The sequence below is a fragment of the Rhopalosiphum padi genome, chromosome 3, assembly GCF_020882245.1.
Source record: "Rhopalosiphum padi isolate XX-2018 chromosome 3, ASM2088224v1, whole genome shotgun sequence".
Lineage (NCBI taxonomy): Eukaryota > Metazoa > Arthropoda > Insecta > Hemiptera > Aphididae > Rhopalosiphum > Rhopalosiphum padi.
Genome location: NC_083599.1, coordinates 27091080 through 27116310, shown reverse-complemented (window position 1 = coordinate 27116310; position 25231 = coordinate 27091080). Strand labels below are relative to the sequence as shown.

Genomic DNA, 25231 nt, shown 5'->3' with positions numbered 1-25231 from the left:
TTTTGTAGGACACAGTAATAACAATTATGTTGAAAGTGGCCAAGAGAGAACCATCAGCATTAGCAAGATGTATTTCTTTGTCAAATTTGGGCATTTTTTTATGTCAAGAATTAAGTAATAACAGTAAACATCCTTGTATTAAAGAAGCAATTATTACATTACTACATGCCTTACAAGTAAACAAATTTAATTTAATGCTTTATTTTAATTTAATCACTATGAAAATTTTTTCTTTTAGTTTAAAAATGAAAAAATTTCCCAAGTAGCTTGTGACAATGTTTTGCTGCTTTGTGATTATATACCAAGCTTGTTAAAATATTATCCTGATATTCCACCAAAAGTACTCGAGGTAATTTATAATTGCCAATCAAGTATATATTTATTTTATATTTACTACACCACAATTTACTCAATTAGTTATAGAAAATGTTATACAATTTTAAGATATTTAATTATTAATTTATTTAGGTATTATCTGCAACATTAGCAAATATGTTACCAATCGGTGACAGGAATAAACGTTTATTAACATCTCTAGTATTTTGTTTGGCTGAATGGACAATGTGTATCCCTGTACCACTTTTGTTAGAGCTACGGTCTAAGCAAAGCTTATCAATGACTGTATTCATGGTATGATCTATAAATATTTGCAATTTATTAGTGATTAGTATGTTGTAACTATGTTATTAACCATAAAGGATTAAAGAAACCATTTAAATAATCTTATGGCAATGATGATTTAATAAATATTTAGTTAAAACTATATTATATCTTTAGGTTATTGATGCTTTGAGCAGAACATGTAATGATAAAACAATTGAACATCTAAAAAAAGCAACAGAAGTAAATTTAGAATATTCAAATGAATTTACGTTTGATATTACATTAGACAATTTAAAGTCTGGCGAATCGAAAAGCAATAATAAATTTGGTGATCATATTATTACACCTACTCATTTAAATAGTACCCGACACTCACTTCAGATTGCTACTAGAATGGTTTGTATTTAAATATATATAAAAAAAAAAATTATAAAAACTATTGTAACATTGGACATGTTATATAACTATTTGACAGATAATTAACCATTTGCTAAATCATTTGGGCCAATTTCCGATGCTAATAGGACCTGCAAGGTTATGTTCCATGGTATCTGAACATGATGACACTTTAAACTCTATTTCTGAACAACTTACGATTGACATATTTACTGTCCCCAGCATACAGGTATTTTTTTTTTTTGCTCAAAATTTTCACATGTAATATACCTACATATTTGAATTCTAAACTTAATTTATTTAATATATTTTATTTATTTTATAGTTATTTATGTCCATTACTAATATGTTGGTCATGTCTATAATTGAATTACCTGCATTAGAAGTACCAGGTGGAGGAATCACAGCCGGTCTAAGAACAGGTTTAAATCAAGTGCGAGTTCTACAACGTGATTTAGTCGGAAAATCATGCTGGGATATTTCTCCACTGTACTGTGGTCCTAACTATGAGCATGAAAGTGGTAACTAAACTTAAAAGACTTTATTAAAGTGAATCAAATTAAAATATACTATTCATATTATTTCTTTTAGACAATAACTTGTTTATTATCAATCCTGTTCAAAAAAATAATGAAGCTGAAGAATCGATTGTTGTAACATACAGTACAAATTGTCAAACCCAACATACCATACGTCATCGAGCTCCTAATGTTTTACCAACTTTTGAAAATTCTGCAGACGATCTAGATAATCTTGATGATGTATGTTTGATTTTCTGAATTATTTTTATTGGTATCAATTATATAATTAATCTCATATTCGTGATAACAGTTACTCCAGTATGTTGGTTATACGAGTTCTGAATGTTTAGAAGACATGGAAATTTTGCTTAACAACCCTGCAATAAAGTCTCCTATGACTTCACAATTAGAACAGGATATCATGAGTACAATTTTAGGACAAAGGTTCATGGACAACAGTTATACAGAAAAATTGAATACTGTACACTATAATCAGTAAGTCGAATATTTGTGTGTTAATAAAACGTTAATTTTTAATATTGTCTGAATTTTTACAAAAGTATGGAGAAACGACCTCAATGTAGTGTACATAAGTCTCCATTTCAAAATGGCCGTGCCCTGTTTTCGGAATTAGGTTTTACAAGCTGGGACCAACGGCGACAAATCTATCAGCTTGAACGTAACGAAAAAGTCCTGAGAGAACTTCGCGTCCTCGATGCTCAAGTAATAATATAATAACTTTATGCTGAGTACAATTAAATTACATAATATGCGCGTTGCAATAACATAAAATAACCTGTATTGTGTGGTTTAGTGTTGTAGAGACACTCATAAGATCGCCATCATATACGTGGCCGAAGGCCAAGAAGATAAGGTGTCGATCATATCAAACACTGGTGGCAGTCAGGCGTACGAAGATTTTATTTCAGCATTAGCTTGGGAGGTAAAATCTATTAATGTCTTGCAAATCCGTTCTATCGAGTTCAATTTTTTGTTCGTTCATGCATTAGGTGGAACTGGAAACTCACAATGGTTTTATGGGTGGATTGCAACGAAACAAAAACGCCGGTACAACAACCCCATATTATTCGACGTCGTTCATGGAAGTTGTATTTCACGTAGCCACCCGAATGCCGACAACAACTACGCAAGAAGCATACATACAAAAAGTGCGTCGATCATCGTTTCTTTGCATTTCTTTCAGTCACCCGTCGTTTTAATTTCTGCGTCATATAATAAATCGTTTTATGAACCACAGGCCAGACATTTGGGAAACGATGAAGTGCACATTGTGTGGTCAGAACATTCCAAAGATTACAGACGTGGAATTATTCCTACAGAGTTCTGCGACGTTCTAATCATTATATACCCTCTACCAAACAATTTGTTCAGGATTCAAGTCTCCAGAAAACCAGAAGTAAGTAAAATCTTACACATAAATATGTAGAATGATGTAGTAAATACTCAAAATCGGTTTAAACTAAAATGTACTATAGTAAAAATTAGTTATACTTAATTGTATTGATCATTAGATCTCATTTTTAATTGTTATGTACCTAGTTTTTATTTTTGGTTTTTTAGAAAATACTAGTATAATTTAATTTATTTTTAATAATATTATCGATTATTAGTAAAATTGAAAAAAATAAAAACCTTTAAACAACTGCCTATATGGTTTGTTATAAATCTTCATTTAATTTAGATATATTTAAAAATAATAATTAATTTCATAAAAAAAAATTGTAGTAGTACCAATGTGGCTATGTATGATTAGAAGTTGTAAATACATAAAAAATATAAGTCATTCATACTATTTACTATTAATCACTATTTAGTTAATTCGAGGTATAACAAACTTTATTTTTGATCCCTTGGAATTCGTTATACCGCGAGTAGACTGTATTTACATGACGTGCTTATTTGTAAAAATATATAGTTTATAATTAGATGTAAATAAAGTAAATAGAATTTACATGGTAGCCATTAATCAAAAAAGCTTTACCTACCTGTAAATAACTGTCTTACTGTTACTGTTAGGAACTTGGGTATACCCCATATAAGCTTTTACTAATAAATTCTAATTCTGGGCGTTTACTGAAAAATATGTATTATATATTGTTTGCTTACAACCGATATCAACCTTAGAATAATTGATTAAATACGACTGATAAAATTGATAATTTGTGTTTGTTTTTACTATATTTTGTAATTTATAATATTTTTTCCTATAGGTACCATATTTTGGGCCACTTTATAACGAGGTTATCGTTCAAAAATCAATATTAGCCAATGTTGTGCGTTGCACGGCAATAAATGCATCGTGCGCCAAACGTAGCATGATACCTTTCTACCAACAATAGTACGTTGACTATTTTTGTACCTATTAAAAGTTAAAACGATATTGACGTATATTGCAATCGTCTTAATCATCAGTAAAATTTCAAATAAATACATTTTACAGTTACGAAGAGAGATGGCGGTCATTAGACATGATCATGAAGAATTACAAACACTCCAGCACCTTCGAAGAGTTTATATCAAACGTATACTCGCCCGTCCAAACTACGTCTCCATTCCAACAACAGCCTTATTTAAGAAGCAATTCAGGTACTTGTATAATTAAATACTAAAATAATAATATAATATGTACTTAAAACACTTCGGTGCATTGTGAATAAGAGCAAATCGTCTTTTAATATGTTAGAAAAATACAAGTCAGACGATTACGTATTGTCCGGTTCGTCTTCATCCAATTTAGCTGCGGCACTCATAGACTCGTCTCACCGGAATAGGAACGCTAAAGGTAACTCGCGCGCGTTAGCCCGCAACGTAGAGTTCAATTTTATTATTGACATATAACTGATTTACACTTAGTGTAATAATATTATGTTGTAGTGTACAAGCCCTATTTCATTGAAGATCAGGATAAATCTATAATGTACTGAATAATTGTTCTAAGTTATTAACGTTTTTAAAAATAAATTCTTTACATTAAGTTGTTAAACCTATGTATTATTATGTTCATAAACAGAGTATTTTTCTAAACATTCCAAATGTCCCTATACAATTATATTTTAAAAGCGTTTAAAGTTTTGATGAACGAAGTGGTGTGTCGCAGAGCCCGTAGAATTATAAACCATTAAATGCTGGCAAACCACTCGGCTCGTTTAAACTTTAAATATATTTATAATTATAATTAACACTTTGTCTGAAATTCAATTTTTGTTTAAATATATCGAAATAACTACGAAAAAGTATTTTGATTTAGTATTTAAAATTAAAATTATCATGACGTATAAGTATATTTTTTCAATAATGGTATTCTATAACAATTTAAAATTATGCAAATTAAATTTTTTTTAAAAACGTTAATAGTTTCTGAATCAATGTTCTTTGATAAATTAATCGCCATGTATAAATAAAATATCATAGGTATACGGTTAATAGACACAATTTTATTTTAATAATATATAGTTGTACTTGTATGTGTGTAGGGTTATCAATAGATTGGTCTAAGAAGAACGGGACTGATGTGGATGTGTTAATATCAGCTGGGATATCGCCTAGGCCCCACAAGAAATTAACTTCACATCAGAGTCTTATGCGATAACGTTGTCGAAATTAATGGTACCTACCTACAATATTTTTCGTTTTCCGTGTGCGTCGTATTTGTCCAACTTAATAGCATGCACTGAAATGGTTCACTGTTGCATGTATTTTTGTTTTGTTCTGTTTTGTTTCGTTTGGTCGTAGATTTGATTAACATGTACCAATATTGTACTATTATTGATAATTGATATTTGACTGCAGTATAAATGTATTATTCGACCGATATCATGTCAATAGTTATGTTCGATTGATATACTTCAGCTGCTGTTCAGAAAGTATATGATTTTTGCTAATCGTTTGTATTTATTCCTAACAAACATGTTATTATTAATCTTTATTGTATTTATTAGTTTTATTAGGTAGTCTCGATCACTCTGGGATAATTGTTGTACAATAATATTTAATATGTATATATTGTGAGTTGTGACTACAAATGATTATTGAAAATCGATTTGTTTTGTCTTGATCATATTATAAATGCGTAATAAGTATATAATAATAATTCATAATTATAATGTGTTGATTGCGTAATGTTTTGTACGAATAACGTGTTACCTACAAGACTTTATTTTTTTTTTAATAATTATGAACTACAGTGGTGTAAATAGGTCGTGGCTTACCCCACTTAAATTCTTAAAAAGGTCCCCTTAAACAATTCTCGAGTATTTATAGTATTCACACAGTACCTATACTTAATTATTCAATACATTTTTCTTAAATGAATTTATACAACACAGTTTGACGCAATATACTTATAATAAATCAGGATAATTAGCCTTTGACAATTAAACCTATTTTTGCCACTGTTAAGAAATGACTGTAGATATTTAATTAAATTTAAAAATTAATATAAAATCCAAGATGTTTCGTAAAAAATTATTGTTAGTATCTATTAGATAAATTATATTATGCTTTCATAAAAGCTTTTTAAAGTAAATGTTTTAAAAACTATTAGAGTTTTTGCATCTTAAGTGTAGTTGATATCTTTGGATATTATTTACACGCGTAAATTAAATGCCAGTATCTGTGTATTTATATGTGTGTGTGTGTGTGTGTGTGTAAAAAAAGTACATATTTGCATCAAGCCATCAAAAACCATTCTATTTGTAGTTAAGTAAAGTTAAATTTAAAAACTAAAAACAACAACATAATATCTATTTAAGAATATTGAAAATAAAATGTTAATTGTTAATCTTGTAACGCATAATATACATATTAGGAGGTAATAGAAAGAAGACGTAAATAAGATAGTTTTGCTAACGTTCAATACAGGTAGAAAATGTACATTCATTAAAAACAAATGTATGTAGATGGTTTTAGAGTGATTTGACCAGTTACTGTCAAACTTATAGGTAAGAATAGTATCTAGGCAACCTCATAGTCTTTTATTTGTATTCTTACCTAATAAAATTAAACCATTGATAATTTAGTCAATTTAATTCAATACTAAAGCTAATAACATTAAATTAGTTCCGCTTAATGAAGATATTTTGCTATGCTGTGCGTTTGTTTAAGACTGAGGCATTACTCATAGGTTGGGCGTCCTCATTTCTGACTTATTATCAGACAATGTAAAAACATAATCTGTATTCTTTTGTAAATTATTTAACGCTATTTTAATTTTTTAGCGAGTTATGAGTAGGTATGTAAAATATTGTAAAAAATTGACGAAAAAATATAGATAATGTTCTTACCTTTAAGTTTGATAATATGCCACTTCACTCTAATATTTAAACTAAACACAAAAAATTGGAACTGCTAAACGTTTATTTTGGCGTGGTATGTGTTATTAAGACTGAGACAATACACGCAGGTATGAAGTCCTTTAACTCTCAAAAATGTAATTACATTTTATTAAATTAGTGTTTCTAAAACAAAAATATCGATTTTATAAATCCTTAAATAGTTTTCAAACAAATAAAAAAAAAAGTAAGTGTCGAATAAGACCGTTATGGATGTGTTAAATTCAATGATACATCATATTGGTTTTACAAAAAAAAATTGAGCGGCTACGGTCCATCGGCCTATTATACCTATATCACTAAGTAAATTTCATAATACATTTTTCGATATTGCTATTAGGTAGAATAATTTATTTTACTATTAGTAATATAATTGATCTAATATTAATTTAAAACACACTTCATTTGAGAATATCGTTATATGTTTAAAATATATAACAATATACATTAAAGTTCTTTGTCCCTACACATAATTTGTTTGAATTATAACAAAATAATGAATACAGTTATTCATATTTAAATATGTAGGTAATTTCGTCAAAATTTAAAGTGTCTATAAATAACTCAAAACTATAGGAAATTTCAAATATCTACGGTTTTTCACAATAAAATATCAAAAATTTGTGGTAAAATAATTATTATTTGGATCAATAACCAAAATGTCATAAAAAATTGATCTTTCCGGAAAACTTTTTTATTATAGGTAAAAACTTATATATTAAATAACAATTTTTTTTACGAATTTCTAACTACAAAAAAAATTGTAAGTTTTCGAGATTTCGACGAATTTTGTCAATATTCTAAATTTAAATGCTTATAAAAAAATATTGTTACTACAAATTTCTTAAATTTTTTTTTAGTATATGCGATCACCTAATTTATCATTAAGTACATCCATCTCAACTGTCAAATTGAAAAATTACTACATTTTTCTACTACTTATTGAGTTTTTTCGATAAATGTTAATAAAATATTTTGTTCGGTCAAAATGCTTAAAAATTTAACCCGAAATTCCTCATAAATTGTGCTTATTGTAGTTAAAGTATACCAAATTTTCTTGGTAAAATTTTGAAAAAGTACAGTTTTTTTAATAATATTTTTTCTCGGGAATTTTCAGAGTTCAAATTTTGACCAAAATTAGGTATTTATTTAATTGCAAAATATCTATTTTGTTATTGTCATGAGATTTAAAAAATTTTACCGAAAAGATTTGAAACTTATCTCCATTACGTATGTATTTCTATGCACGATGATATTTTCAAAAAAATTGATTTTTTAAGCCATTTATAATATTTTGCGCGTGGTATTGATTAATATGTTATGACTGTTGTCTGTTATGAGTTATTATAGTTAATAATAATTAATATGTGATTATTCAGTTAAAGATTAATTTGTGTTTAAATTACGTGCCATAATTATGACTATACTAAAATAGAAAAATGAATTACTTTAAAATATAAATAATATATTATAAAATATTCTTATAATAGAAATTAGAAACAGATAGGCACTCCGACCTTTTCAGCTTAGAATAGTGCTTTGTATATAATGGTTCAACATTGATTTCAGACTCAACAATAAAATACAATATAGCCTTACTCCGAGGTCACACACATATATATATTATACGAAATGTTGTGAGAGGAGAGATTTACGGTTTTAATCAGTCTGCAATAGTCAGTTTTGTAACTGAAGAAGTGATTGGAAAAAACTTCAATGATTAACTGATGATTAAACTTTATAACTTGATAAGTTACGAGCATCTATAACTAAAAATGTTGTGGATTTCATTAATTATACTATTGCTTAAGAGGAAGACATATTCACACGTGTTATCCGTCCTACAAACATACAACATTCCAAATGTATGTTCAAAAGTTAAATTTTGAGTGGTAACTTATAAATTATAATAATAGAATGCATTGAGTCAAGTTCGTAAAATCTTAAAAATTCCCATAATTTGCATACAAATTAAAATATCGTAAAAGACCCGTGTACAAACCTAAATAATGTTCATATCTTTATGTTTGATAATAGACACAATTTTAATGGTTTTTTAATATTTTTTTTTACCTCATTATAAATTGGAACTGATAAACAAAAAATTATTATATTGTACCTTGTACGTTTATGTGACGGACACAACATAATATGCTGGTAGATTCTTCTATATTAAGATGATGTAATATCGATGTTCAAATAAATAAAATTTCACTATTTAGAATAATTAAATTATTTAATTAATCCTACGCTATGATTAAAAATCAATTTAAAATCATTTTCCATGATTAATTTCACTGATTAATTTTTGCATAGTCAAATATGATATAATATTTCAACATCAATATTACATCATTTATTTACCTATGTTTAATATAATTCATGCATTTTTTACTCGTAGATAAAATCCGTATCAACTTAATCGGTTAATTATATACATTTTTTCCCTTGACACTGAACTGAAGATAGCAATTATTTAAGTGTATAGCATGTATTACACCTCCGCTGCCTGTCCTAGTCCATTCGGAACTCAAATTTCCCGATGCCGAATCAATTTATTTTCGTATTGCATTTTTAAGCGACATTCGTGTATAATATTTTATTAATGTTACAGTTGAAGCGGAAATGCAAACCGTCCGCCTGCAGTGAATAAACCACACCAACACCGCCTGCACGTCTGCCGTCCATACTCAAATATATATATAATAGTACCTATATATAATATATGCCATATAAAAGTGTTTGTTCAATCCGTCGCCGTCAAGAAGAAGAGAGATCGCCGACGAAGGGAACTCCTCTGCAGCCCAGTCGATTGTGCGTTATACTTCCGGTCGATGATCGCGGTATCTTGTCGCGCGCACATAGGCGGTCGTCGTCAAATCGTGTGTGACGTGCACGCAAAGACGATGACCGAGCGGAAGACGATCGAGCGGAACACGCCGTGCGTTAAAGTACAAAATATTCCAAAAATAAAAAATACAACAGTTTCCTCGTCCTATCCACTTACGACGCTATTTTCGCACCACACATTATAATATACTAATGAGTTACTATTTTATTTTATTTTTTTCTTTCAACTATACACAACCGTTCTTATAATTATTATTCGAACTATATATTTTATATTATTTCTTTTATTATTACTGTAATTGTTATTATTTCTACCGATCCGTCCCGTGTGTACTTAAGCCGTTGTTGTTTTATTTAGCTATACTCCGAAACCTAGACTGACATGTTCTATTCCGTGTATAATAATATGCGCTCCTCTCCCCCGCAATCATATATTATTAATTATTATTATTATATTATTATACTCGAACGTACTATATAATAATGTGATATAATATGTATCTAAATGCGTATTATAATAATAGCGACACGACAATAACATATACCTATTAATATCAGATGCGTTTTGTTTTCTCGACACGTTTCGTGCATATTACACGCAATTACGACGTTTCAACGATGACAAAAAAATAGTAATTTTAACACCTGTACGGGATGGTCCCACCTACCTCGGTCGCGCGGCGTACTACACGACCCATGATATACGGCCATCGGTTCACGTACGTCATAGACTATACGCATAATATTGATAGTTTTAAACGGTTTATGGTGTATGGCATTAGATGATATTATATTGCGATCGAATCGGTTTTACAAAACTTAAACGTGACACGTAAATATTAGGTATATTTTTTTTATCCTCGACAAGCCCCGCGCGCGCCGCGGTAGGCGCCCCGATGGCCCATCAGTCGAATTATTTTTTTCGTTTAGCACAACTATACGACGCGCGTCATTTCATCGTTTCGTATTATCATAAATATAATTATTATTACGTGACAATAATATACGCGCGCAACACTGTTCGTTATTATATTAACCGAATAATATATTATGTGTGTCACGGTTTAACTATATACGCGTGTCCAAGTAATATATAATAATGGTAACACAATGTCCTTACTATTTTTTTTTTTGTTTTTTAATCGCTAATACGCGATGTCGCGTATGACTTCTATCGTCATTACTATAGGTATTAAAATTGAATTATTTGTTATTTTTTATTTCACGTTTTACTGCGATCTCGTTTACTCACGTTTGTTTAACTTAAGTCGATTACATTCATACGGAGGATTACACCTTCTACTGTGGCGCTGTAACGCCAACGGTATTGATAATTCTTATAATATAGCCGCGTTTGAACGTATTTATTGTTCTTTACATTATAAAATGTGCACTAAAAATACTTTCGTCTTGTATAATATTAAAACATGTTATCATTTATTGTGTTTAGGTACTTTTTAACACGTTTTATACTCTATTCATATAGATATATTTATTATATGTATTTTAATATTTGAACGTAACGTAACTATCATATATTTAATTTTTTCCAATTTTTAATCTGTGATTTTTTCTCTAGTTATTTATTTATTAATTTTATTATTATTATTATTATTATTATTTATTATTTTATTATTATGTATTATTATAATTATTTTATTTCTGTTTCTAACTTTTAACCATTATACGCATTAAGTTCAAACACATCTTTCGGTATGCTCGTCGCGCACAGTATTAACGCTATCCACACAAATGACGGGTGTACCACATCAGTACCTATAGTGGCGTCGATGTCATCGGAAATCCATATAATATAACAAATTTCTGTACACCTATCGCACAACCTAATCCACCAGATTCATTAGTTCCTGTTTTACAATAATTTATTGTTGACATAGTAGTTCGAAGTTTTCATCAATTTCAAACTCCAGTACACCCACATAAATTACCTATGACATTAATCACCGTTGAATCAAAGGATCGGCGCCACTGCCAGTACCTACTTCGGACTTCCTATCCAAACATCTTTATAATTATAGCGAATAATGTAATATTTTCATATTATAATGTAATGTCGAAGCGACGATCGTACACGCCGTCGTCGTCTCGGCAAAAGGGTTAATATATAACTAAATCATTTTATTTTTTAAATAAGTAATAAAATATATGTAATAAAAACTATTGTTTATTAAAAAAAAATTATATATATATAAATATGTTTACTTATTTTATTTTATTATCGTATTATAATATGATAATTTTTATTTTCTAGCTCACAACGAATAATGATACAAAACAAAACAAAAACAAATCAAACACACAAACACGGTATAATAATAATATAATAACATATAAGAGTTCGACTTATCGATTAAACGAACGAATTAGTTGTAAAACATAAATTAAATATATAATATATAATGTGTAAAAAACAAAAAAAAAATGAAAACAAAAATAATCTTTACACGGAAGCGTATTGAACGCACAATTTATATATAATTATAATAATAATAATAAAGATAAACTAAGAAAAAAAATTGTTAAAACGGCGGCGCTCGACGAAATGTTATGGTACATAACATAATCCTGAGTTTTCTTATCCTACGTTTATGGCGGCGTTTCTCGATCGGATTACGCGTTGTATTTGAATTTTCACTTTTTCGACAAGCAAAATATATACGTATAAAAATATCTACACGCGTTATTTTATTGGAAAATTCCGAATTTCTAATCTCCCGCCGGTATTATGCAGTATAGTGACTCGAATAGCGAAGGGTTTTTAAATTGTAATATCAATTTTTAATACCATTTTTGCGTAGGCCTAACAACTATTTCTATTTTATTTTTTCAACTAAATTTGACTCGACATGACGGCCATTTCAAGTTTAATCATTAATTAATTTTTGATTTGTTTAAAATTTGTAAGTCGAATCGTTCACAAAACAATATTATTTAGTTATAACTTATAACTATTATTATTATTCAATATAATTTGTTGTTCCTAATAATAATTGTAATTCCGGGTCCACACTTACTAAAATTATAAACAAGTAATTTTACTTGTCTCGTCTATGATTTATAAACATAGTAGTTTTTTTTTTAAATTATGTTTTTTGTGTGGATCTGAATTAATATTTTAATAAAATGTATAGTATTATACTTTTAGATTTTTTTAAATGTAATTGTTTTATAAAAAAAAAATCTTAAAAAACATTGATGGATATTTGATTTAATAAAGTAATTAAAACTATAATAACTGCATAATATTTAAATAGTTTAAATATTTTGTTAAAAAAAAAATGTATACAATATATTATATATTTAGTAAATACTTTTTAATGGTTCATATTAGAGCCATGGTGGATGGGTAATTTAAAAGAAATGGCCTACCCGCAAATATGGTTCAAAAATAAATATTAATAACCAGTTGATGCCTTAGCTATATATTATAAATGAAAAACGAGTTAATACAAAATATGCAAGTCTTACTGCACACCTACCGGGAGGGTTGTCAATTTATAATGTTGGTTCCTATAAACATCTATTCGGATATTACCAATTTTGTCGAAAAAACACTAACATGTACAAAAGAATATCTATACATAAATATATTCAAAAATCGACTTGGACAAAGAACGTCTTCGGCGATACGTTATTCGCAACTCCTAATAATACAATATTTATCATTCTTCTGTATATAATACCTATCTAAGTCGTCCGATACTGCAAATTGACCAATATAATACATATGCTTAAACAGCTAAACATATATATGTATTGCATGATAAAACCTATATACAACATAATATTATAACACTAATAATTATTAACAATCTCGACAGTCATTATAAAAGTGGTAACAAACATTTGATTGGATTTATTTTTCAGCCCACGACGTCGTCGCACGCCTACTCGCGAAATAGGTACTCATACTCTATGAGTTCCAGAAAATTTGCAGTAAATAGCAGTGCTAATCGGTCGGTCCGGTCGGATAAAGACTTATCCGATTTTACGCATTATATTAGGGCAGATTTAGGATGACAGATGCACGACGTTATCCCCGGCACGATACGATACGTGGATTTTACGACGACACTCATTTATTTTTTATCGGTGTAAAAATTCAGGTAAATCTTGTGCAATTGTGCGATACGCCGGCCAGGCAGGAATGGGTTCGCAGTGTTATGTTACCAATAAATTTCATATAGTGCCGGCAATGGACTTGGGCGACAGACGTTTGCGAAAAATCGTTTTTACAATTGGCACGACGATGACGTTAATATCATCAAAATTATTATGTACGTTATTCGTATCGTGTAAATTATTATTACCGTTGTACCTACGAGTAAAATGTGCGTGCGCGATCGTAAAAATAATAATAATGATATAATAGAAACATAATGATAATATAATTGTGTAAATAGAAATAATAGTTTGTATATGTGGGGTGGTGTGTGTGTGTTAAGACGCGATTGGGGGGAAAAAAAATTTACAAAAAAATAATATTATAATTTATAAGATATAATAGTTATTGTTATCGTTGTCTTGGTCGGTTATTTTTTGGTCTCGAGCACTTCTTCTTCGTCCGAACAGTCTTCGTCGTGTGTGTGCGTCACTGACGACGGCACTTGGGTGCTGAACGTGTTCGTGCCCTGCAGCATCTGAGTCTGTGATCGGGAAAACACGAATCTTCAATAAAAAATAATAATAATATAATCACATCGACATGTGAAGCGGGTGGGGTGGGTGGGTACCTACACGAGGGGGAGAGGTCCTATTCGATTCCGCCAAAACAAAACATTTTCCGCCAGCTTTTTTTTCTATAATAATATCTATATAGTTTTGTGCGAAATCCCCTTTTAAAAGGTACCTGCTGTACTGGCGGAATTCGGAATACGTAAATTCCCCAAAAAGATCTTGTACTTCATAAATTGCAGTCGAGGTATTTTTAAAACGTACTATTAGTTTAAAAAAAAGTCAGGGAACAAAATGTGGAAGAGATACAAAAATTCTATAAAAAAAAAAAAAATTATATGATTGCATATAGTGTAACATTATTCGTTTAAACTTTGTGCAAGGTTCAAGAATTATCATACACATTTTAACGAGTTTCTAATTTGTAATAATATATCCATTAGATAAACAGCGAACCAATGCTAATATCAATACTGCACCAATATTAAAACAATTATATTGCCAATTCCGAGTTTGAAAAATGGAAGACAAATATTGAGTTTTCAATAGACGTAAATTACGTTTGAATAAAAAATATTTAGACCTCAATTCACATAAAAAATTAAAAGTTGGACGCAATTTACTGTGACCCGGCGGAATCGAATGGTTTCGGGTGTTGGTTTTTTAAGAATTGAGTAAATTCGGGTACAAAGGCCCTGTCCTGTAGTTATACGCTCGTGATGGGAGAAGGCGGGTAAACCCAGTAAACGATTTCAAACTCGCCTCGTCTACAGCGTTGGTGGTGATAGTTTTGCTGGCATTTATCACCGTTTCGCTGACAGTCTTCAATGTCGCCGCAGCAGTTGCCGCGTTATCTTCTTTACTCAGTCTCTGTTCGTGTTCGTGTGCCACCGTGGACTCGTGCGGCATCTAAAGCACACCAGTAAAACATATTTAAGGTGTAAGATGATAATATAAATATTAACAAGCAAAACATAAATTTCTTTGTAACCTATTGGCTATCTGACGTATTACCATTTTTAAGTATTATTTATAATATCTATTTAGTAAAATTGTTTTTCGTGGGTGTCCAAGAAGTATCCAAATCGGGAAGAATACAACTAACACTATATATATAGTATATGGAGGATTACTTTCCTCACTTCATAAAACGGGTATTTGTTTTGGAAATTTTTTGAAATTATCAATATTGAATTAAAAAGACACCAAAGGGAAACACAAAAATACGAAAAAAATATTGTATGTAATTAGAAGAGGTACTTTATATCCCTGCGTCCCTCTATAATATTCAATCAATGGGCCCGAATAATAATGTATATTTTTTACACGATATTTACTTTGTATGGATAATTTTTAATTTTTATTACGATGCGATAATGTTTATGTATCGTGTAAACTTACCTATTACCAGTATTACCTCTTTCAGTGTAGTATAACTGTTTTAATAAAGTTTAATACTTGCTATTTATAGTATTTACATAATTATTTTTAACCATATTTAATTATTTCTACACGTTGTTATTATTATTTAGTCAAATTTTGTGAAACGATACAAATTACATAATAAAATCGTATAATGTATACGTAAATATGTTCTAATAAATGATAATACAATATGTAAAAAATAAAAATACAGTTCAAATAATATTTGTATTGAATTTCACAATTTCACGAAACACATTTATATTTTATCTGGAACCATTAGTCACGAAAAAATGCAATACAAGTGCCCCAAACCCTGCTCATAAGCAATTTAAATTTTAGACATTTTAAATTATTACATTTTTATAGATACCTACATGTTTGAAGAAGTCAAACAATTAGTTTGAAATATTATCTGACTTTTTACTACAACGACCTATTTGTTTATTTCAACTATATAATACAAAGCTATAATAATAAATAATAATAATGTTATCAACATTTTAATAAATATTAATATAATAATATTTACAACTTTTATATTTTAATGTTATCTTTTATTGAACGAATATAACCAAGTTTTTTTATTTAATTTATTTATATTTAAATCTTTTAAGTTTTTTTTTCGATTCATTAAAAGAGAATGTCAATAATATGTTTTGTTACATTTAATACCTTTTTTTAAACGTACCTACATAATTATTCATGACTTTATAATGGAGCGTTAAAATCCACGTCGTTATTATATATGTATATATTATGTCATGCGCAATATGCGAGACGAGAATATGACTGAAATTGAAATGGTTATCATAATAATTATTGATATTGCGATATTATTATACGCTTAATCATATACGGCACACACTATTTTTACTGTAATCCACGTAGGTTTCTAAACAAAATACTTTAAAATTATAATTACGGAAGTCCTTTTTAAAATATTTAGTAAAATTGAAAAATTTAGAGTAATAATATATTATTTTTTTATCGGATAAAAAGCACAAGAAAAATGCGCAGTATCTATAAATAGGTAGACTGGTCATATAATAATTAATAACCGCCTACGCGGATATAATGTTCTATTTTAAAATTTATAATTAGCTGATTAGTAATTTTGTACCGACCTGAAACACGATTTCGACTCATTATATGATATTGATATTATTCGTTATTTATTTAATAGCACATATTGAAACGTAAAATAAAATATTATAATATGGTATACTGGTAATACATATTATATTATTACTATTTCCTTTACTTCTACTGGCCTTTTATCTTAAAATTATTTTTTCTTTCTTTTGGTTAGGTGTGAATAAAAATAATAAATAATGAATAGCGATTATTTAATCTATACATACTATAAAAGATAACCTATTCGATCGATAAACAATACGACGCACTTTCAAAAATCGCATATAGCACAAAACACGATTTTATTTTTCATGATCAAAAATTATTAACATTAGAAAAACGCATGTACCTATATTTTAATTTATAATTAATATCAATTGTAATCATTATATAAACGTTTGTTATTGAATTCTTGCCAGCAATTGAATGTTTTTGCGGTGAATTAATGCACGACTGCAATGCGTTATAATGAAATATTTAATCAACTATTATTTATCACACTACCTATTATAATTTTTTAATAATTTATTTTTGTCTAAATACACTGTACATACACGAAAAAACCACGAAGTGATATAAATTGATTCGTGTAGGTATATTACGAGAAGGGAAGATGCAGGCAATACACTTACTGACTAACTTAATAGTTAATACTGGGGTGTATACAGTTTACTGTTACTATATGTAAGTACCTTTACCTACGTAAAGGTGATAATATTGCACGACCAGACATCGTTACACATTTTGTGACTGCTAATTTTCTCGACACTTCCGATTTAACGCCTTGCGTCTTTGTGCACACGATGACTGTGATTTTCGTTTTATTCCATTTTTTGAATTATGATTTTTATTTATAAATGGGATTTTTTAAATAAAATAATAATTGAGCTTCACAATATTTTGGTGGATTTGTAAATGGTGCGCGACGAACTTTGAAGACTTTCAAAACCAACGTAAAGCTAAAGAGTAAACACCAAGACGTCGAAATGTTGCTCCAAAACAATAAAACAAAATAATATAGTAAAGATTTAAGATTTGTACAAATGATGAGAAAGTCACGAGCGATGATGAGCGATAATCACGAAATATAAGAAACATTCACCATTCACAATATAAAACATTTGGTACTACACTATACTACCATTGCAATTTGGCTAAAATCTTCTTTACTTTCTATAAACATATTTTAAAAATTAAAAACTAAATAACTTACAGGGGCTTTCACAATCCTATCTAACGATAAATATTATTTGAAGTAAATAAATACAAAGAGGTTTACTAAAAAACTTAAAAAAACACAGTCAAAAATGAAATAGAATCGAGAAGAATCAATTAGCCAAAATAGACTGAAATATTTAGATCTATAACTAGATTTACAAGTAACTAAAATATGAAAATATTTGAAGAAACGTTTTTTTCGAGAAACGAAGGGCTAGTCAAAGTTTAAATTTCAAACATTAATAGATTACTGAATTAATTGTAAAAAAAATGTTGCGATAAAATTCACACACTTGAGGCTGTGCATATTAGCAAGCAAAAAGTGAATTCTTTAGCTTATTGCAAAATGTAGCTTTCTTTAAAAAAAAAAGTTTAAATAATGTAACAAAAAACAAATTTAATTTTCAAATTTATGTTATATTTCTTTCTTATTTTTATTGCATTCGTAAGTTTAAATTCCATTTCTTCTAAGGTATTCCAATATTACACAACCACTCCCTCCGCCATACATGAAAAGTTATATTTTATCATGTTTTATTTAATTATATTAATAATAATAGACAAAACATTTAAAGAATAGAAAAAAACTATTTCTGATATTCTATAAAGACCATAGCATAATATATCTACTACCTCAGACATATTGTCTGTTACTTTCATCATTAGATAATAGAAGGTGATATTTTTAAGCGTAATATAATATCATACATAATAGTAAATCTATATTAATGACCATATAATAAAGTTAAGTAAGTATTTACTATTTACATACTTATTATAGTAATTATATATTTATCATTTTTAAGAAACTATAATATAATTCCTATCGGAGTAATTAGGTATTCGAATAGAAATAACTAAACCTAACCAGCACTTACGATGCATTATGATTGTGGCGAATTAGAATTGAAATAAGTAGATTCTACGTTGTACACTGAATACTGATGACTGATGTTCAGTTAAAATTCTAACGTTTTTTATTTAGGCCCACAACTCACAAGAATCAATATTTAAAAACAAAATGAAGAGAATAAAAAAAATATATAAATTTGCATTTCAATATTTTAGTTAGAATAGCGTTTAAAATTCGTTTGCAACTTTTAGCCTTTAGGTACCTAAGTAATAATAAAAATGTTCCATAGTATCAAAAAAATTTAAAGTAATATTTATTTTAGATTGATTGTATGCTATTTATTTATCACAAACTTTCGAACTTATTCATACCATTCTTCAACATTGACTTATTTCATTAAGTTAATAAAAGCTAGTAATATGGTTATTAGAAAATATAACATGCCATTTGTTTATGACAAAAAAAAAAGAGTTCAAATTACCGTCGAATAAATTATAATAGAAAAATGAATTAATAATAATTCCAACATAAATTTATAGTTAAAAATCCTTAAAAAGACATGTTGACAGACACTGTTTCCGCTAAAAATAATTTTTCATCGCATACAACGATTTTTAAATTTATTACGTTTTTTACGGTGACCTACTCAATGTCGAGGTTTACTCGACAGTCGACACCGAATATGGCATGATCAAGGCGATCTAAACTAAACAGCGGAGCGGCTTCACCCGTCACGTTTTTTTAAAAGTGGATTTAACATTAAAATGACATAATAAAAAAATACAAATAAAATCAATTATGAAACCAAAATTTATTATTAGTTGATTATTTAAAACTTTGTGTGCCAATTTTAATATCACATTACTGTAACAAATTACAATATTATTTTAATCAATTAAATATATGATGTTCGAGTGATGGACTTAATCTGAATACAGATAAATGATTTCAAATAACATTTACAAGGAATAAACATAATTTGAATTCACATTACCAAAAAAATAATAAAAGTTATGATATTACATACAAAATTAAAGATTCAGAAATTATTTTATCTAGCTATCTTTCTTTTATTACTGAACATATAAATGTTATTTCTAATAAAGCCTTTCGAGTATTTGGGTTTTTGAACCGTAACTGCTGGGAGTTTCACGACCCTATATATAATGTGTTTTATATTTTTCGCTCTTTTGGTCAATTCTTGAATATGGATTAAAATTGGAACGAATACTGAACCCATTTTTATAATTGTTAGCAAAACAAATAAATTTGAAATATCATTTATTCATTTAAATCATTATTTATAGTTTAATAATGAAACATTAGAATTTAAAAGACATTATACTGATTTTGGCTATACAATTTGCTTAACTTTAAAATAAATTGTCCTCAAATACTATCCATAATATCTTTAAACCTTCTAAATTTCATGTTAAGATCCACCTCTACAACGTACAAAAAACATTATAGTCTCTTTGCTTCAATTAATTGAACATTGACATTAAGAAGCAAGCTTGAAAACTGATTTATTTTTTTATACTCATTATGATTTGAAATGTTGTTTAAAAAACTATTATAATATGTAGCTCTAAATTTGTATTTATCTCTTTTTTTCTTTTTTTTTAACTTGTACCTTTTTTTATTCATAGAAGTTCTATACAAAGAGTGTATTTACTATTTACTTATATTGTAATTGTATATCCTTATATGTATAATTTATATTTGTACTCTATGTCCACAAGGCGTTTATTAATTATAAATAAATAAATAAAAATAAAAAAGTACTGTATAAGACCATTAAGTCAGCCGTAATAACTCAATTCTTGTCTACTCATTGAGTATCATTATTTCTATTAATGCGATAGAATTTTGTAATGTCTTCTACAGTAATGTTAGTACAAACCAACATCACGCGTCTTATAGTGTTAGTTATTGTCTAGATAATTTTGAATGATAGTAATGAATACTTACATTTTATACACATTACACACACACACACACACACACACACACACACACACACACACATATATATATATATATATTAAATATACATACATAATTAAATTTAATCAATAAAGATATACTAAAATCTTAATTGGACACTAGAAATAAATTAACAAGTTTTAAACTATAATAATATGATAATAATTGTAATTTAACGGATGAAATAATAAATGTTTATTAATTAAATTTTTTCAATAAGTATATAATGTCAGATAATATTACTTAATTTCAAGATGGTTCGTTTAAATTTATTATTTACTCATATAATCGTCAAGTTTGTCATACACGGAAAAAATTATTATTATTCATCTATGTTTTTAATACGTTTTAGTTGATATAGCCAAAATGTTCATAATGATGCGATGTTGAGGATATTGATTACAAAGTTTTATACCCGAATGCCCAAATAGTTTATTCAGCTTTCGAGTGTTTGAGTATAAATGATAACGGGTTTCGTGCGATTATTAAAAAAATATTTATCGATAAATTCAAGTATACTTAAAAATGGCATGCATATAAATAGGCAAACACGTCGAAATCCATAATAGAAACATAATATTAAACATATTATGGTCGCCGTGTTAAAATAAAACGATTTCACTTACCAGCATAGCCGGTGCTCGGAACATATAGGAAAATGGATAGTAGATTAGATTTAAAAACGTCGCTGCGTATAAGTCTGCATATCGCGTGACCTGCGACGAGAAGAAGGTTTGTCTGGACCCCGATCGGAAGAGACTACCCATCATTCCGTATGACAAGTCCATTTTATGGGTAACGTCGCGCATCGCCATTCTCAGTTTTGAAATGTCGGGCTTTTCGTTGGTACTGCTGTCTAAATTCCTATAAACAAAAATTTAAAAAAAAAATCACATGTCAAAATGCGTTGTAATACTGTATACCGTTATTTATTATAATATCAAATATATTAGTATTAAGTAAAAGAATAAGATGATTTACGTCACCACATGATTTTATACCTAATCCGGGCATTTGATTATTTTTTTTTGAGTCACCTGACAGTTAATGCAAAAATAATTTTAAAAACACATGAAAATGACAACAATTAATTAACAGATAGTTTAAATTTTATAAAATTTCAAAATTAATTTTAATACTATTTACATATTAACGATCAATATTCATAGCAATAATTTTTCTTCACGATCATTTATCAGCGATAAATTTGCCTACGATTGATTTATCGGGGTCTGGAGATCAATAATTATTTGCGATCCCAAGTCAACAACCATTCGCTTATCAGCTAGACAACCGTTTTGCTCGATAACTTCCTCACGTTGTATATTTTATTAGTTATAGTTATTATAATAATTTTTCAGATATATATTTTTAGATTAAATAGTTAACCCTATTAATTTTAGCGTTGTTATTCTCAAATCACTAATAACTAATCAACCAAATGCTTATGAATTATTTGAAAGAAAAACTTTAAACCCGATACGTAACACTATAATAATTACAAGTAAATATTACAATAAATGAATCACGTCTATCACAACTTAACATTCAGCATATTTATCGATATTATTAAATATTTAAATCATATATAATATAATAGGTATAATATGTGATTTGTAATATCGATGCACTCACTTGTACATGTTTCCCAGAGCTATATCGAAATTTTGCAATTCTGCAAACAGCTGACATTTATCTGTCCAAACGTGCAGCTCTTGTACCAACTCGGGGACGACTAAAAATGTTCTCCAACCACGTATCTTTTTTGACTTGAGGATGTCCCCAAATATATGATCACCCACGTATAGGACGTCTTTTCCCTTGGCACCGATAAGCTTGGTGAAAATATCACAAGAGCCTTTCCGTCGAACGATACACAATACGTACAACATAATTAATTATATACCATCTACCAATTAATATTATTATTAGTCAATAGAATTTACCTCCTGAATATACTTGGCCTTTTAGCAGAGGCCCGATGTGTGTGCCCATTTTTAGAGCTCCGGTTTTGGTGTCTACTTGCCGCAGGATCGTGCCTTCGCTGAAAAATAGCGGTTTCCTGGCATCCACCACCACTATGTCGAAGTACGTTTGCCAGTCTCTATGTGGTTCGCTGGGCTAAATCCGGGCCAAAAATGTTGACATTGTTAATACCGTTTTGTCATACATTGTCGACAGATGATGATGGTTATGTTGAACCAGACGACTTACCGAAGCTCCGTGCGGATAATCGAACAAATACGTCATTATCATGTTGGTGAACCAGTAATCGCTATTGGTTAACAAAAACACCTTGGCACCACTTTGCCGGATCCTCGCCAAGAACATAGGCAGCCTCGCGTCCTTGTTGACGTAGTCGGATAAGTTTTGAATAGTTCTTTCTTTCAAATCACCCTATTTACGATAAAATAATCAATTAAACAATCAATAGATAATTTTAAATCTAATTTAGTGAGTATAGCACAAACTATTCTAAATTAATCTATAACCTAATACGTGGTATAGGTATTTAGGTATCTCGTACTAAAATTAAATGAAAGTTAACGTGTTCAATAGCGAACAAATATCGTTTATGCAGACTGCAATCATAATGCTCATGGAGATGAATCAACGAGAATTGGACGTGGCTGTTTGAAAGCAGCCATTTAGTTGAAAAAATAAAATTTGCATTTTCACAAATTATAGTATAGTGTATTTAAAAAAAAATTATTGTATCATATACTTATACCAATCAATTGTATAATATGACAATCATATTTTTTTTTGCTATCTTAAAATGTTTTGTAAACATTAATAGAAAACTAGATACTACTTGACAATGTCAGAATGTCACAAATGTAATTCCAATTTATAGGTAATATGATAAAAGTGACTTGTATGTGATAAGGTACTAAGTTAAACTGAGATCCAAATGATCCAATTTATTATTATATCTGACAATAGATCAGATGATAACACGATCATTTTAATTGTTGGTATATCTATAAGCTTAGTAATCTCTGCCGGAACTTAATTTATAATATTATTATCATTGGAAAGCTAAAATAATCTACCTGGAAAATAAAAAGTGTACTTTTTGATGTAGAAAAAATAATTTTCATCAATTTAAAAACTAAAGCCAACAAAAAACTATTTCACTTTTAAAAGGAAATACATTAAATTAATTTTTTTTTATTTGATTTGATATATTATAAATTAAAATTAGAATTATTCATTTCAATATAACTTAAATTATTTTTATTATTTATTATTATATTTGTATAAAGTATTTGATTGAAAGGTACATACAACCTAAAACTATAATTATTAATTTTTAAAAAGTCAAGAATATTCCTACCCCCCCCCCTCGGGCTACGCGCCTGACATAGGCATATTTATACCAAGTGTCAGCGACCTGCGGACCACAGAACGAAAATAAATGGATGACCAAAAATATTATACTTTATGCTTATTTTTTTTCTTTATTTATATCTGAGTAAACCCAAAATAACTTGGTATGTAAACAAAAAAAAAAAAAGAAATAAAAAAGGTTTCTGAGCTTTAAATTTTTTGTTCAAATTAATCGGAGCCACTTGCCATTAGTCTTACACTAAATAATAAAATTCTTCGTGGGAACGGTTAGGTTTACGGGTTTGTGGTTGATCTACGTTTTGGAAGGACGGGCTAACGCTATCACTTAACCTATAACCAGTCATATAATTTTTTTTAAACATACACATAAACGTGGTAAAATGATACCCTGACACTTGGGGTTGAGTGTAATACTATAGTATTATTAGTATTATTATATGTATGCATTACATGTACGTGCAGCCAGTCCACGGCGTTCCTCACATCCTGGAATATAGAGTTGAACGACATCAGCAGATCGCCACTGCGTACTCCGGTTTTTTCCCTGTGTAGCACAAACAGAATAATATTAAAAATATATATCACGACGATTATAATAATATAATCATTAAGATTATGTGCAACACGTATTTTATAGTTACGTTACGGCCCAAATTTGGGTAGTTACGTACTGACATATTATGATGACGGATACTATTATTACATCATATGTATATAATATATATATACTATAGGCAATAGCGCTAAATACGAATCTCGAGTATAGTAAATAACTAATAAAGTAATAACTAATAAATAATAAAAAACTTAGAATCCAATTGGATAAATAATTAGTATCGGTGTCA

At 28.6% G+C, this 25231-nt stretch overlaps 2 protein-coding genes across 6 annotated transcripts in view; one reads left to right on the top strand and one right to left on the bottom strand.

The window, feature by feature from the left end:
• The window catches only part of LOC132924576 (ral GTPase-activating protein subunit alpha-1), a 32692-nt gene extending 20757 nt beyond the window's left edge, over positions 1-11935 (top strand). The window contains exons 24-40 of one of the 3 annotated variants that reach the window (XM_060988965.1): positions 9-176; positions 239-349; positions 469-630; positions 778-999; positions 1079-1228; positions 1325-1520; positions 1591-1760; positions 1831-2015; positions 2081-2243; positions 2335-2463; positions 2531-2689; positions 2779-2937; positions 3752-3879; positions 3982-4127; positions 4225-4323; positions 5015-5147; positions 9486-11935. In XM_060988965.1, the coding sequence (XP_060844948.1) occupies positions 9-176; positions 239-349; positions 469-630; positions 778-999; positions 1079-1228; positions 1325-1520; positions 1591-1760; positions 1831-2015; positions 2081-2243; positions 2335-2463; positions 2531-2689; positions 2779-2937; positions 3752-3879; positions 3982-4127; positions 4225-4323; positions 5015-5130 (2463 nt within the window). In that variant the 3' untranslated portion in view covers positions 5131-5147; positions 9486-11935. The remainder of the gene's footprint in view (positions 1-8; positions 177-238; positions 350-468; positions 631-777; positions 1000-1078; positions 1229-1324; positions 1521-1590; positions 1761-1830; positions 2016-2080; positions 2244-2334; positions 2464-2530; positions 2690-2778; positions 2938-3751; positions 3880-3981; positions 4128-4224; positions 4324-5014; positions 5148-9485) is intronic. The other 2 variants (XM_060988966.1, XM_060988967.1) reach the window with 2 other exon arrangements.
• A 2173-nt stretch (positions 11936-14108) lies between these two features.
• LOC132924577 (cytosolic purine 5'-nucleotidase) overlaps positions 14109-25231 on the bottom strand; it is a 32606-nt gene continuing 21483 nt past the window's right edge. For 2 of the 3 annotated variants that reach the window (XM_060988969.1, XM_060988968.1), the window contains exons 6-12: positions 24837-24930; positions 23247-23429; positions 22979-23153; positions 22668-22890; positions 21659-21896; positions 15179-15325; positions 14109-14410 (exon numbers count right to left, since the gene is read on the bottom strand). In XM_060988969.1, the coding sequence (XP_060844952.1) occupies positions 14234-14410; positions 15179-15325; positions 21659-21896; positions 22668-22890; positions 22979-23153; positions 23247-23429; positions 24837-24930 (1237 nt within the window). In that variant the 3' untranslated portion in view covers positions 14109-14233. The remainder of the gene's footprint in view (positions 14411-15178; positions 15326-21658; positions 21897-22667; positions 22891-22978; positions 23154-23246; positions 23430-24836; positions 24931-25231) is intronic. The other variant, XM_060988970.1, reaches the window with a different exon arrangement.